Genomic DNA, 12,022 nt, shown 5'->3' with positions numbered 1-12,022 from the left:
TCGTCCTAGTATTGTGTGATAGAGAAAATAATTGTGTGATAGAGAAAATAATTTTTCTCTATCCACCTTTTCTATCCCATGCGTGATTTTATACACTTCGATCAAGTCACCTCTTAAACGCCGTCTTTCAAGGCTGTAGAGACCAAGGTGTTGCAACCTGGTTTCGTAAGGGAGGGGCTCCATTTCCTTGATCATTCTTGTTTCCCTTTTTTTGCACCTTTTCCAGTTCCTGTACCCGTAACCAGATAAAGAGTCTACATCCCTCAACACTGCTTCAGTGAAAAATTATGTTTGTAATTTGTAATGGGCTGAAATTTTGCAAACTTTGCACAGTCTCAGGTCTGCAAGCTCTTGGGTTCTTTACATTTCATTAGTGTCTGGTATCTTTTCAGCGTTATCACTTGAGATCTTATACTAACTCAAAGTGAGATTGCCAAACTCAGATCTGGGCATAATGTGTAGTTCTGAGACAGGAAACAGATTGTTATTCAGTTGCTTCTAAGTCCTCGTGATGTCAGATGTCCCTTCACCAGGGCTGTTCAGTAGTCATTAGACTTTGAGGTCTTGTGAGATGAGTCACCAATGATGTTATTTAATCTGGCGGTTTTCTCTCTTGGCTTTTTTTCCATTGCCTCCAATGTTTCCAGACATCAGGATTTTTGCCAATGACTTGTCTTTGCATGATGTGTCCAAAGTATTCTCAAAGATATATTCAGCTCTCCCACTTTCCCAAGTTTTCTCCAAGGCCTGACTCGGTTCCCAGGCTCAGGATGTCTCTGGGATTCTTGCAATGGACCAGGAGGGAGGGGGTAAACTCCAGAGGAGTAAGAGGCAGTAATGGGCTGCTGCCCCCATGGGGGGGGGGTTTACAGTGGGGGTAGTAGGTTTATGCACTATTTATTGAATACTTAATACAGTGGTACCTCATCATACGAACTTAATTGGTTCCAGGAGGAGGTTCGTAAGGTGAAAAGTTCGTAAGATGAAACAATGTTTCCCATAGGAATCAATGTAAAAGCAAATAATGCGTGCAAATCCTTCAGGAAAATCCCAAACTTTAGAAGGGAGGCGAACAGAGGGCAGGGAGGAGCAGCTAAAGGGGGCGGGTGGAAGAAGCAAGGCTAGGCTAAAAGGGTGAGTGGGAAGGAAGAAAGGCAAGGGGGCGCCCCTCCCTTTTCTTTTTTCAAAAGACACCCTTTCAGTGCCTCTGCAAGCATGCAAAATCTTTACTCCTCCAAGCTGCCCCTCCCTTTTCTTTCTTAAAAAGACACCCTTTCAGTGCCTTTGCAAGCATGCAAAATCTTTACTCCTCCAAGCTGCCCCTCCCTTTTCTTTCTTAAAAAGACACCCTTTCAGTGCCTTTGCAAGCATGCAAAATCTTTGCTCCTCCAAGCTGCCCCTCCCTTTTCTTTCTTAAAAAGACACCGTTTCAGTGCCTTTGCAAGCATGCAAAATCTTTACTCCTCCAAGCTGCCCCTCCCTTTTCTTTCTTAAAAAGACACCGTTTCAGTGCCTTTGCAAGCATGCAAAATCTTTACTCCTCCAAGCTGCCCCTCCCTTTTCTTTCTTAAAAAGACACCCTTTCAGTGCCTTTGCAAGCATGCAAAATCTTTACTCCTCCAAGCTGCCCCTCCCTTTTCTTTCTTAAAAAAAGGGGGGGGAAGAAACCCCTTCATCCCAGCAGCAGCTGCTTGGGTTCGTAAGGTGAAAATAGTTCGGAAGAGGCAAAAAAATCTTAAACACCGAGTTCGTATCTTGAAAAGTTCATTAGAAGAGGCGTTCGTAAGATGAGGTACCACTGTACTTGTTTTTCATCCTTCCTTCTCTAGTACCTTAGTATGATTCTTAATTACTTTTAAAATAGGAAATAAATAGTATGTTTTTACCCATATAACTCTTTAATCATTTTAATCATTATCTAGAACTGGACTTTTATAGCAATGAAAGAAATTTAAGCTACTTGCCTAACCTGTTATCATACTGAACCTTGTGGGTTCAGTATAAAAACCTTCAAATGTTACACTGTGCTCCTCAACTAATAATGCTGTCTATCATTTTGTCCTTTTTATTGGCTATTCAAATAATGTGGTTTAATCAAGAAGTGAAAAAGTCTTTAGTACAATATTAAAAATGCAAATAATTTTTCTGCAGACCACCCAAATTTTCTCACAGACCACCAGTGGTTCACGGACCACGGGTTGCCGACCACTATTCTAAAGCCCAGAAGCCCAGCCGATTGTCGGAGGGAGCAGCTGTGGAAAAAACAGGCAAAGGGAAGATCGCTTAGCTAGCAAAGCCCGGAAGATTGCTTCACTCCTTAGCACCTTGTTAGGGCTGAAAAAAAGCTTAGTAAAAGTTACATTTGGAGTATAAGATGCACTCAAATTTTCAGCCTCTTTTTTTTGGTGGTGCGGTTGGGAGGTGCAGCTTATACGCCGAAAAATACTGTACATCTAGCTTCCCAAATGACTTGTCAGAAGGTTGCAAAAGGTGATCCCGTGGATCCAAGCATCTGGATTTTGATGATGTGACCCTGAGGATGCTGCAGCAATCCTAAGTGTGAAAAATGCTGTTGTAGCTTCAAACAGTCATTAAATGGGTGGTTCAAGGACTACCCATAGAGCAGTGGTTCTCAACCTTTCTAAAGCCGCGACCCCTTAATACAGTTCTTCGTGTTGTGGTGACCCCCAGCCATAAGTCCAGCGCCAATTCTCCCAACAGAGCTTTAAGCCGATTGGCAGGAAGGTCAGAGGGACACGCCCACTGTAAACGCCTGACTGGTCGGATTGTAAAAATATGTTCTAAGGCGCCAGAACAGAAGCTTCAGTTCCTAACACCAGGGGAAATTAGTCTTTCCCCATGGTCTTAGGCGACCCCTGTGAAATGGTAGTTTGACCCCAAAGGTTGAGAACCATTGCCGTAGAGGAGGAGGAGGAGGAGGAGGGAGAGGAGGAGGAGAAGAAGGAGAAGAAGGAGGAGGAGGAGAAAAAGGAGGAGGAGGAGGAAGAGGAGGAGGAGAAGAAGGAGGAGGAAGAAGAGGAGGAAGAGGAGGAGGAAGAGGAGGAGGAAGAGGAGGAGGAAGAGGAAGAGGAGGAGGAGGAAGAGGAGGAGGAGAAGAAGGAGGAGGAAGAAGAGGAGGAGGAAGAGGAGGAGGAAGAGGAGGAGGAAGAGGAAGAGGAGGAGGAGGAAGAGGAGGAGGAGAAGAAGGAGGAAGAAGAGGAGGAAGAGGAGGAGGAAGAGGAAGAGGAGGAGGAGGAAGAGGAGGAGGAGAAGAAGGAGGAGGAAGAAGAGGAGGAAGAGGAGGAAGAGGAGGAGGAGGAGGAAGAGGAGGAGGAGGAGAAGAAGGAGGAGGAAGAAGAGGAGGAAGAGGAGGAGGAAGAGGAGGAGGAAGAGGAGGAGGAGAAGAAGGAGGAGGAAGAAGAGGAGGAAGAGGAGGAGGAAGAGGAGGAGGAGAAGAAGGAGGAGGAAGAAGAGGAGGAAGAGGAGGAGGAAGAGGAGGAGGAAGAGGAGGAGGAAGAGGAGGAGGAAGAGGAAGAGGAGGAGGAGGAAGAGGAGGAGGAGAAGAAGGAGGAGGAAGAAGAGGAGGAGGAAGAGGAGGAGGAAGAGGAGGAGGAAGAGGAAGAGGAGGAGGAGGAAGAGGAGGAGGAGAAGAAGGAGGAAGAAGAGGAGGAAGAGGAGGAGGAAGAGGAAGAGGAGGAGGAGGAAGAGGAAGAGGAGGAGGAGAAGAAGGAGGAGGAAGAAGAGGAGGAAGAGGAGGAGGAAGAGGAGGAGGAGGAGGAAGAGGAGGAGGAGGAGAAGAAGGAGGAGGAAGAAGAGGAGGAAGAGGAGGAGGAAGAGGAGGAGGAAGAGGAGGAGGAGAAGAAGGAGGAGGAAGAAGAGGAGGAAGAGGAGGAGGAAGAGGAGGAGGAAGAGGAGGAGGAGAAGAAGGAGGAGGAAGAGGAGGAGGAGAGGAAGAAGAAGAAGATCACAGCCTTACCTCTAGCACCACCACAGAGATTATAGCACCTTCAGGACTCAGCCATGGAAAAAGACGCTGCAGCTGCCCACACTGGCCAATCAGGTAACAGTTCACCACGATAGCCAGGACGCCCATGGCCTCCATCACTTTCTGCAGATGTAGAGAAAAAAGCTTTTTTTTTTTTTAAATAAAACTCTTTCAGGGACTGACTTGAGAAGAAATATGGAAAGCAACCAAAATTCCTTCTGAAGGAGAAGTAAATTAAGAAAATCTTGGATTGTGCAGATAGGAATAGACTGACAATGAAAAGTAAATACAAGGAAGATACAGGATATTATAATGTATGGGTGAAAATCTATGACGGGATAGAAAATCAATACTGGTACCTATACCTAAGAACGCCTCCACTTATGAACTTTTCTCGATAAGAGCTGGGTGTTCATGAATTTTTTTGTCTCTTCTCAAGAACCATTTCCCACCTACAAACTGTAACTGGAAAAGGCAGGGAGAAGCCTCCATGGGGTCTCTGTAGGAATCTCCTGGGAGGAAACAGGGCCAGAAAAGGCAGGGAGAAGCCTCGGTGGGACCTCTCTAGGAATATTGTTGGAGGAAACAGGGCCAGAAAAGGCAAAGAGAAGAATCTGTGGGACCTCTCTAGGAATTTCCTGGGAGGAAACAGGGCTGGAAAAGGCAGGGAGAAGCCTCCGTGGGGTGTCTCTAGGAATCTCCTGGGAAGAAACAGGGCCGGAAAAGGCAGGGAGAAGCCTCCGTGGGACCTCTCTAGGAATTTCCTGGGAGGAAACAGGGCTGGAAAAGGCGGGGAGAAGCCTCCGTGGGGTCTCTCTAGGAATCTCCTGGGAGGAAACAGGGCTGGAAAAGGCGGGGAGAAGCCTCCATGGGGCCTCTCTAGGAATCTCCTGGGAAGAAACAGGGCCGGAAAAGGCAGGGAGAAGCCTCCGTGGGGCCTCTCTAGGAATCTCCTGGAAAGAAACAGGGCCGGAAAAGGTGGGGAGAAGCCTCCGTGGGACCTCTCTAGGAATCTCCTGGGAAGAAACAGGGCTGGAAAAGGCGGGGAGAAGCCTCCGTGGGGTCTCTCTAGGAATCTCCTGGGAGGAAACAGGGCTGGAAAAGGTGGGGAGAAGCCTCCATGGGGCCTCTCTAGGAATCTCCTGGGAAGAAACAGGGCCGGAAAAGGCAGGGAGAAGCCTCCGTGGGGTCTCTCTAGGAATCTCCTGGGAAGAAACAGGGCTGGAAAAGTTGGGGAGAAGCCTCCGTGGGACCTCTCTAGGAATCTCCTGGGAAGAAACAGGGCCGGAAAAGGCAGGGAGAAGCCTCCATGGGGCCTCTCTAGGAATCTCCTGGGAAGAAACAGGGCCGGAAAAGGCAGGGAGAAGCCTCCGTGGGACCTCTCTAGGAATCTCCTGGGAAGAAACAGGGCCGGAAAAGGCAGGGAGAAGCCTCCGTGGGACCTCTCTAGGAATCTCCTGGGAGGAAACAGGGCCGGAAAAGGCAGGGAGAAGCCTCCGTGGGACCTCTCTAGGAATTTCCTGGGAGGAAACAGGGCTGGAAAAGGCGGGGAGAAGCCTCCGTGGGGTCTCTCTAGGAATCCCCTGGGAGGAAACAGGGCTGGAAAAGGCGGGGAGAAGCCTCCGTGGGACCTCTCTAGGAATTTCCTGGGAGGAAACAGGGCTGGAAAAGGCGGGGAGAAGCCTCCGTGGGGTCTCTCTAGGAATCCCCTGGGAGGAAACAGGGCTGGAAAAGGTGGGGAGAAGCCTCCATGGGGCCTCTCTAGGAATCTCCTGGGAGGAAACAGGGCCTCCACCCTCCCTGTGGTTTCCCCAATCACACACATTATTTGCTTTTACACTGATTCCTATGGGAAAAATTGCTGCTTCTTACAAACTTTTCTACTTAAGAACCTGGTCACGGAACGAATTAAATTCGTAAGTAGAGGCACCACTGTATATATATATCTGGACAATTTCTTCCCAAAAAAGCCTCCAGTCACGGAGCCCCCCCACAACGTCCAAAGACACGGTCAATTGCAACCCGATGGAAAAGGGAGGCTTACCTGCCACTCTCCAATGCTTTCCACCCGCTGACCGAAGGGCCGTTGGAGCCCCGTGCACAACTTGAAGGCATCACTCCGTATTTCAATGATATTGTTGATGAGGGCGCACATTGCAGCCAAGGGAAAAGCTGATGAGAAAAGGACCACGTATCCAAATTGGATGAACATCTCCTGGTAATCTTGAAAAGTGTCCTGGGTTGGGACAGGATCAAAAGGTCTGGTGTGTGCATGTGCAAGAGAGAGAACTACAAAGGTCATGCAGCACTTTCATTCGTCGGCTCTTTTCTAAACTTCTCTTATTCCGAAGATTAGCACTCGGTGTCTGAAGATGCATTGTTTTCGTTTGCAAAGATAGAAAACACCGAGTAACTTTTGGAACTCACTGTCTTTTGCGGGGGATCTTTGCTGATTTCTTTGCTTCTGGGTATGCGCAGAAGCAAAAAGGCCGAAAAATCACACACGTTAAGATTCCGCTTGCTGCACATGCGCAGAAGCCAAATCTCATGCAGGGTGCGCATATGTACGTCAGGCACATGCAGATGTATGCGCATTGCCATTTCCATTACCCGAACGACCATCCCTGACTGTTCTGCCAGGCTCTCTGGTAGAAGCCTCCCGAAAATTCACGGGTACAAATTTCAGACACACACGTTTGAAAATTCAAAACAATGTTCTTTATCACAAAATTCAAAAGAAACAGAGCACCCTTTTTGTATTGCAAAGAGCACTCTTCCCCAAAACAACCTTGTCGGCTGTACAAGTCCTTTAATCAGTCCTTAAGTACTTAGCTAGTAGCTGTGAAGAAACGTCACAGCCCTCCTTCTTCCCACGAAGTGAAACACACACACACTTTACTCTGCTTTGGTGTTAAAGGCGTGAAAAATCCACAAACAAAGTTCAGACACAGCGAGGCACGATCCTGAATAACTGCGATCAGATAATCTTCCACAACGGCCAAACTAGCACGCTGCTATTTATAACAGCAGCTCTAATTACTGGACCCCACCCAAACACAGGTGGCCTCTCTTATTCCCTATATTTCCTCAATTGGTCTCTTCGATGCATAAGTCTGCGCCTGCGTGGGTCTAACACTTCGTCATCCGAATCGATTGGCTTCCTGGGCTGTGTGCCAAGCCCCCCTCTTCCAAGTCACCCCCACCTTCTTCTTCGTCTGAGGAAACTGCACTCCCTGACTCTGCCGGCAACAAAACAGGCCTGGGACATGTTGACGTTTCCCTGCCTCCACCTCCACATTCCCTGGGGCAGGAGCTGGGCCAGAGCCAACCACAACACTGACCAGGTCATATTGGTGCATACCTGCCGCATAACCTCCCAAAGACCAATTAGATTTCACAGGGTTGGCCTTCTCCGGGTCCGTCGACTAAGCAATGCAATTGGCGGGTTCACAGGGGAGGGCCTTCTCTGTGTCTGCCCCAGTTCTATGGAACCAACTCGCCCTCCCCCCGATGTCCGTCCTGCTACCACCATTCTGGCCTTCTGAAAGACTGTGAAGACCTGGCTTTGCCGGCAGGCCTGGGGTCCGTGAATGTAACCTCTTCTCACAGCCAAACTATGCCTTATTTTGTATGTATGTGTGTTTGATTGGATAGTTCCAATCAAACTGAACGGGTCCAAAGACGGGCTACAAGAATGGTGGAAGGTCTTAAGCGTAAAACGTATCAGGAAAGACTTCATGAACTCAATCTGTATAGTCTGGGGGACAGAAGGGAAAGGGGGGACATGACAGAAACATTTAAATATGTTAAAGGGTTAAATAAGGTTCAGGAGGGAAGTGTTTTTAATAGGAAAGTGAACACAAGAACAAGGGGTCACAATCTGAGGTGAGTTGGGGGAAAGATCAGAAGCAACGTGAGAAAATATTATTTGACTGAAAGAGTAGCAGATGCTTGGAACAAACTTCCAGCAGACATGGTTGGTGAATCCACAGTAACATGCCTGGGATAAACATATATCCATCCTAAGATAAAATACAGGAAATAGTCTAAGGGCCGACTAGATAGACCATGAGGTCTTTTTCTGCCGTCAATCTTCTATGTTTCTAGTTCGTTAAGAGTTGTATAATGGGATTTTACTGCTTTTTAACAAATATTTGACTTTTTTCTTATATTGTATTGTATTATTTGTTGCTGTAAGCTGCCCTGAGCCCCATTGCGATTGGGCAGCATGAAGTCAAATTAATTAAATTACATTATTTTCAGGGAAATATGGTAATAGCCGCCCCGAGTCTTCGGAGAGGGGCGGCATACAAATCCAATAAGTAAGTAAGTAAGTAAGTAAGTAAGTAAGTAAGTAAGTAAGTAAGTAAGTAAGTAAGTAAGTAAGTAAGTAAATAAATAAGTAAATAAATAAGTAAATAAATAAATATCCTGCTTGCCTAGTCAGAGCAGCGCACCTGGGCCTTACCTCATATTTTTTCATGCAGCTCTCCACTTCGGCTTGGGCAAGCTGTGTGATGTAATTCTCCTCGGGGGGATCAATCCATGAGGACCTGGCCTGCCTTCGGTTCTCATACCCATCTTCCAACTCCTCTTCTTCCTCGCCTTCTGTGGCGTTCCTGCCTAGCCGCGGCCTCCGATTCCGCATAGTAACCGCTGGCTCCTTGACTTCCGGTGGGGCCTTAAACGGACTCTCGGGGGCTTCGTCGCTCTCGTCGTCGTCGTCGCCCAGCTCAAAGACGGAGGAGGAGTCCATCCCTTTCTCCACCATGGTGGGGCTGCCTTCTTCCAAGAAACTCATATCCTCCAAACTGGGTTCCCCCGTCTTGCGGTCGGCTTTTTCGATGAAGCTCACTTTCTTCAGCTTCAGCCCGCAGTCGATGATGCTCTCGTCTTCTGAGTCGGAGTCCTTCTTCTCCTCCTCGTCCTCTTCTTCGGGCACTCCGCACCCTCCGTTCAGGCATTTCTTCTCTCCCTTGACCGCCCCCTCTGGGGCCTCGTGGACCTCCGGCGAGTCGTGGTGCCTGGGATGCCGAGGGTTGGCACCGCACGAAGTGGTGAAGGTGTACTTCTGGGTCAGCAGGCGGAAGAAGGTGTGGGTCACCTCCCGGAGGTTTTGCATACTGAAGTCGCCACGCTTGAACTTGCTGTATAAGTGGGGCTGAGAGACTTCCTTAATGTTCTGCAAGAACTGGCGGGTGATGAGGAGTGTAGCCAGCATCTGAAAGAGGCAGGAAGGGGGAAGTAAAGTCACCAGGTGTTACGCCTTCGGCGCAGAACAAGACCAGCAGTGAAGGGCCGCTCATCTTTGGCGTTACCGGTGCGCCCTCCGAAGCGAGATTTGGCTTCTGCGCATGTACAACAAGCAAAATCTCGTGTGAGGACATGCGAGCGAGTGAGATTTCGGCAACTCATGCCCTCACCACCTCGAGGCTCGACTACTGTAACGCTCTCTACATGGGGCTACCTTTGATAAGTGTTCGGAAACTTCAGATCGTGCAGAATGCAGCTGCGAGAGCAATCATGGACCTTCCAAAATATGCCCATGTCACACCAACACTCCGCAGTCTGCATTGGTTGCCGATCGGTTTCCGGTCACAATTCAAAGTGTTGGTTATGACCTATAAAGCCCTTCATGGCATCGGACCAGAATATCTCCGGGACCGCCTTTTGCCGCACAAATCCCAGCGACCAGTTAGGTCCCACAGAGTTGGCTTTCTCCAGGTCCTGTCGACTAAACAATGTCGTTTGGCGGGACCCAGGGGAAGAGCCTTCTCTGTGGCGGCCCCGACCTCTGGAACCAACTCCCCTCAGATACCAGAGTTGCCCATCATTGCCTTTTGTAAGCTCCTTAAAACCCACCTCTGTCGTCAGGCATGGGGGAATTGAAATTTCCCTTCCCCCTAGGCTTATAGAATTTATGAATGGTATGTCTGTATGTATGATTGGTTTCTTAAATTGGGGTTTTTTACATTACTTTTATTTATTTATTTATTTATTTATTTATTTATTTATTTATTTATTTATTTATTTATTTATCAGATTTGTATGCCACCCCTCTCCGCAGACTCGGGGCGGCTCACAGCAATCGCCATACAATGTAAACAAATCCAATATTTAAATTAATTTTAAAACACCACAAGTTAAAACCAATCATACACACTAGCATACCATACATAAATTTTATAAGCCTAGGGGGGAAGGAACATGTCAATTCCCCCATGCCTGATCGCAGAGGTGGGTTTTAAGGAGCTTACGAAAGGCTAGGAGGGTGGGGGCAACTCTGATATCTGGGGGGAGTTGATTCCAAAGGGTCGGGGCCGCCACAGAGAAGGCTCTTCCCCTGGGTCCCGCCAAACGACATTGTTTAGTTGACGGGACCCGGAGAAGGCCAACTCTGTGGGACCTAACTGGTCGCTGGGATTCGTGCGGCAGAAGGCGGTCCCGGAGATATTCTGGTCCGGTGCCATGAAGGGCTTTTAATATTAGATTTGTTCATATTGTCTTTTTACTGTTGTTAGCCGTCCCGAGTCTGCGGAGAGGGGTGGCATACAAATCCAATAAATAAAGAAATAAACTTTTGCCGATATTTTTGCTTCCCTGCATGCGCAGAAGCAAAAAATCTATGGAACCAACTCCCGCCCGATGTTCGTACTGCTCCCACCCTTCTGAAAGACATGAAGTCTTGGCTCTGCCAGCAGGCCTGAGCGCCATGAATGCTAACATCTCCTCACAGCCGAATTATGCCTTCTTTTGTAGGTATGTGTGTTTGATTGGATAGTTGGTTAAGAGTTTTATAATGGGGTTTACCTGCTTTTTAATGAATATTTGACTTTTTGTTATATTGTATTGAATTATTTGTTGTTACAAGCTGCCCTAAGTCCCATTGGGATTGGGCGGCATAAAGTCACATTAATTAATTAATTTAATTATTATAATAATAATTAAATTATAATTATATTTATTATTATATATAATATTTATTATACTGTATATACATTATATAATATATTATATACATATGTATATATTATATATTATATTATATAATAATATTATTATATATAATAATATTTATTATTATTATAATTAAATTATTTTCAGGGAAATACGGTAATAGCCTGCTTGCCTAGTCAGAGGACTGCACTTGGATCTTACCTCATATTTTTCCATGCAGCTCTCCACCGACGTGAGATTTAGCTTCTGCGCATGTGCAGCAAGCAAAATTTCGTGTGAGGACATGCGAGCGAGCAACATTTCGGCGATTTTTATTGATATTTTTACTTCTGCGCATGCACAGTAGCAAAAGAATCGGCAAAAATCGCCGAAATCTCACTCGTGCGAGCGTCTTAACATGAGATTTCGCTTGCTGCACATGCACAAATCTCGTGCGGGGACGTGTCAGGGACACCCAGCTGCGTGCGCATCCCGGAATTTTCTACCGGGACAGAGCACCTGACTGCGCCAGCCGTTGCCCACCACGGAAGACCAGGAAGCAAAAGTCATGCAGGTCAGACGTGCTAGTTTTATCATGAGGTCATGGAGGTTACAGAGTCTTACAAGTCTGAATACACTTGGCACCTCCTTCCTTCCCTTCCTTTATCTTACAGAATAACAGAGTTGGAAGGGGCCTTGGAGGTCTTCTAGTCTAACCCCCTGCTCAGGGAGAACGGCTGGCTTTTCTGGCAGGCTTGGGGCCATTGATCTCGCAATTTTATGAGGTCCGACCTTGAATGATAAGCCGTGGAGAAATATCGGTAGCTGAGGAAGCAAGTTGTTGCCACAGTTATGCTCATTTTTGCTTGACTCTGCCAGGCAACGCGATCCATTTTTTTTTACATGATTTTTCCTTGACTTTTAAACATTTTAATAGAGTTTGGGGTTTTTCCACTGATTTATTCCATTTTTTTAACGAATTACCAGATAATTTCCTGATATTTCCCGAATCGCCGATTTCCCTGACAATTTCCTGATTTCCAAATCTGCTGGACACTCTATTTATACATTGAGAGCATATGCAACAAAGACAAATTCTTT

The 12,022-nt window shown here is 47.1% G+C and overlaps 1 protein-coding gene across 5 annotated transcripts in view; it reads right to left on the bottom strand.

The window, feature by feature from the left end:
* ANO8 (anoctamin 8) overlaps positions 1–12,022 on the bottom strand; it is a 104,136-nt gene that overhangs the window by 11,115 nt on the left and 80,999 nt on the right. For all 5 annotated transcript variants that reach the window (XM_070747540.1, XM_070747550.1, XM_070747512.1 and 2 more), the window contains exons 13-15: positions 8,454–9,206; positions 6,030–6,221; positions 3,977–4,108 (exon numbers count right to left, since the gene is read on the bottom strand). In XM_070747540.1, the coding sequence (XP_070603641.1) occupies positions 3,977–4,108; positions 6,030–6,221; positions 8,454–9,206 (1,077 nt within the window). The remainder of the gene's footprint in view (positions 1–3,976; positions 4,109–6,029; positions 6,222–8,453; positions 9,207–12,022) is intronic.

This window comes from Erythrolamprus reginae, chromosome 1 (genome assembly GCF_031021105.1).
Source record: "Erythrolamprus reginae isolate rEryReg1 chromosome 1, rEryReg1.hap1, whole genome shotgun sequence".
Lineage (NCBI taxonomy): Eukaryota > Metazoa > Chordata > Lepidosauria > Squamata > Dipsadidae > Erythrolamprus > Erythrolamprus reginae.
Note: the sequence above shows the minus strand (reverse complement) of the source record. Positions and strands in the feature narration are given on the sequence as shown.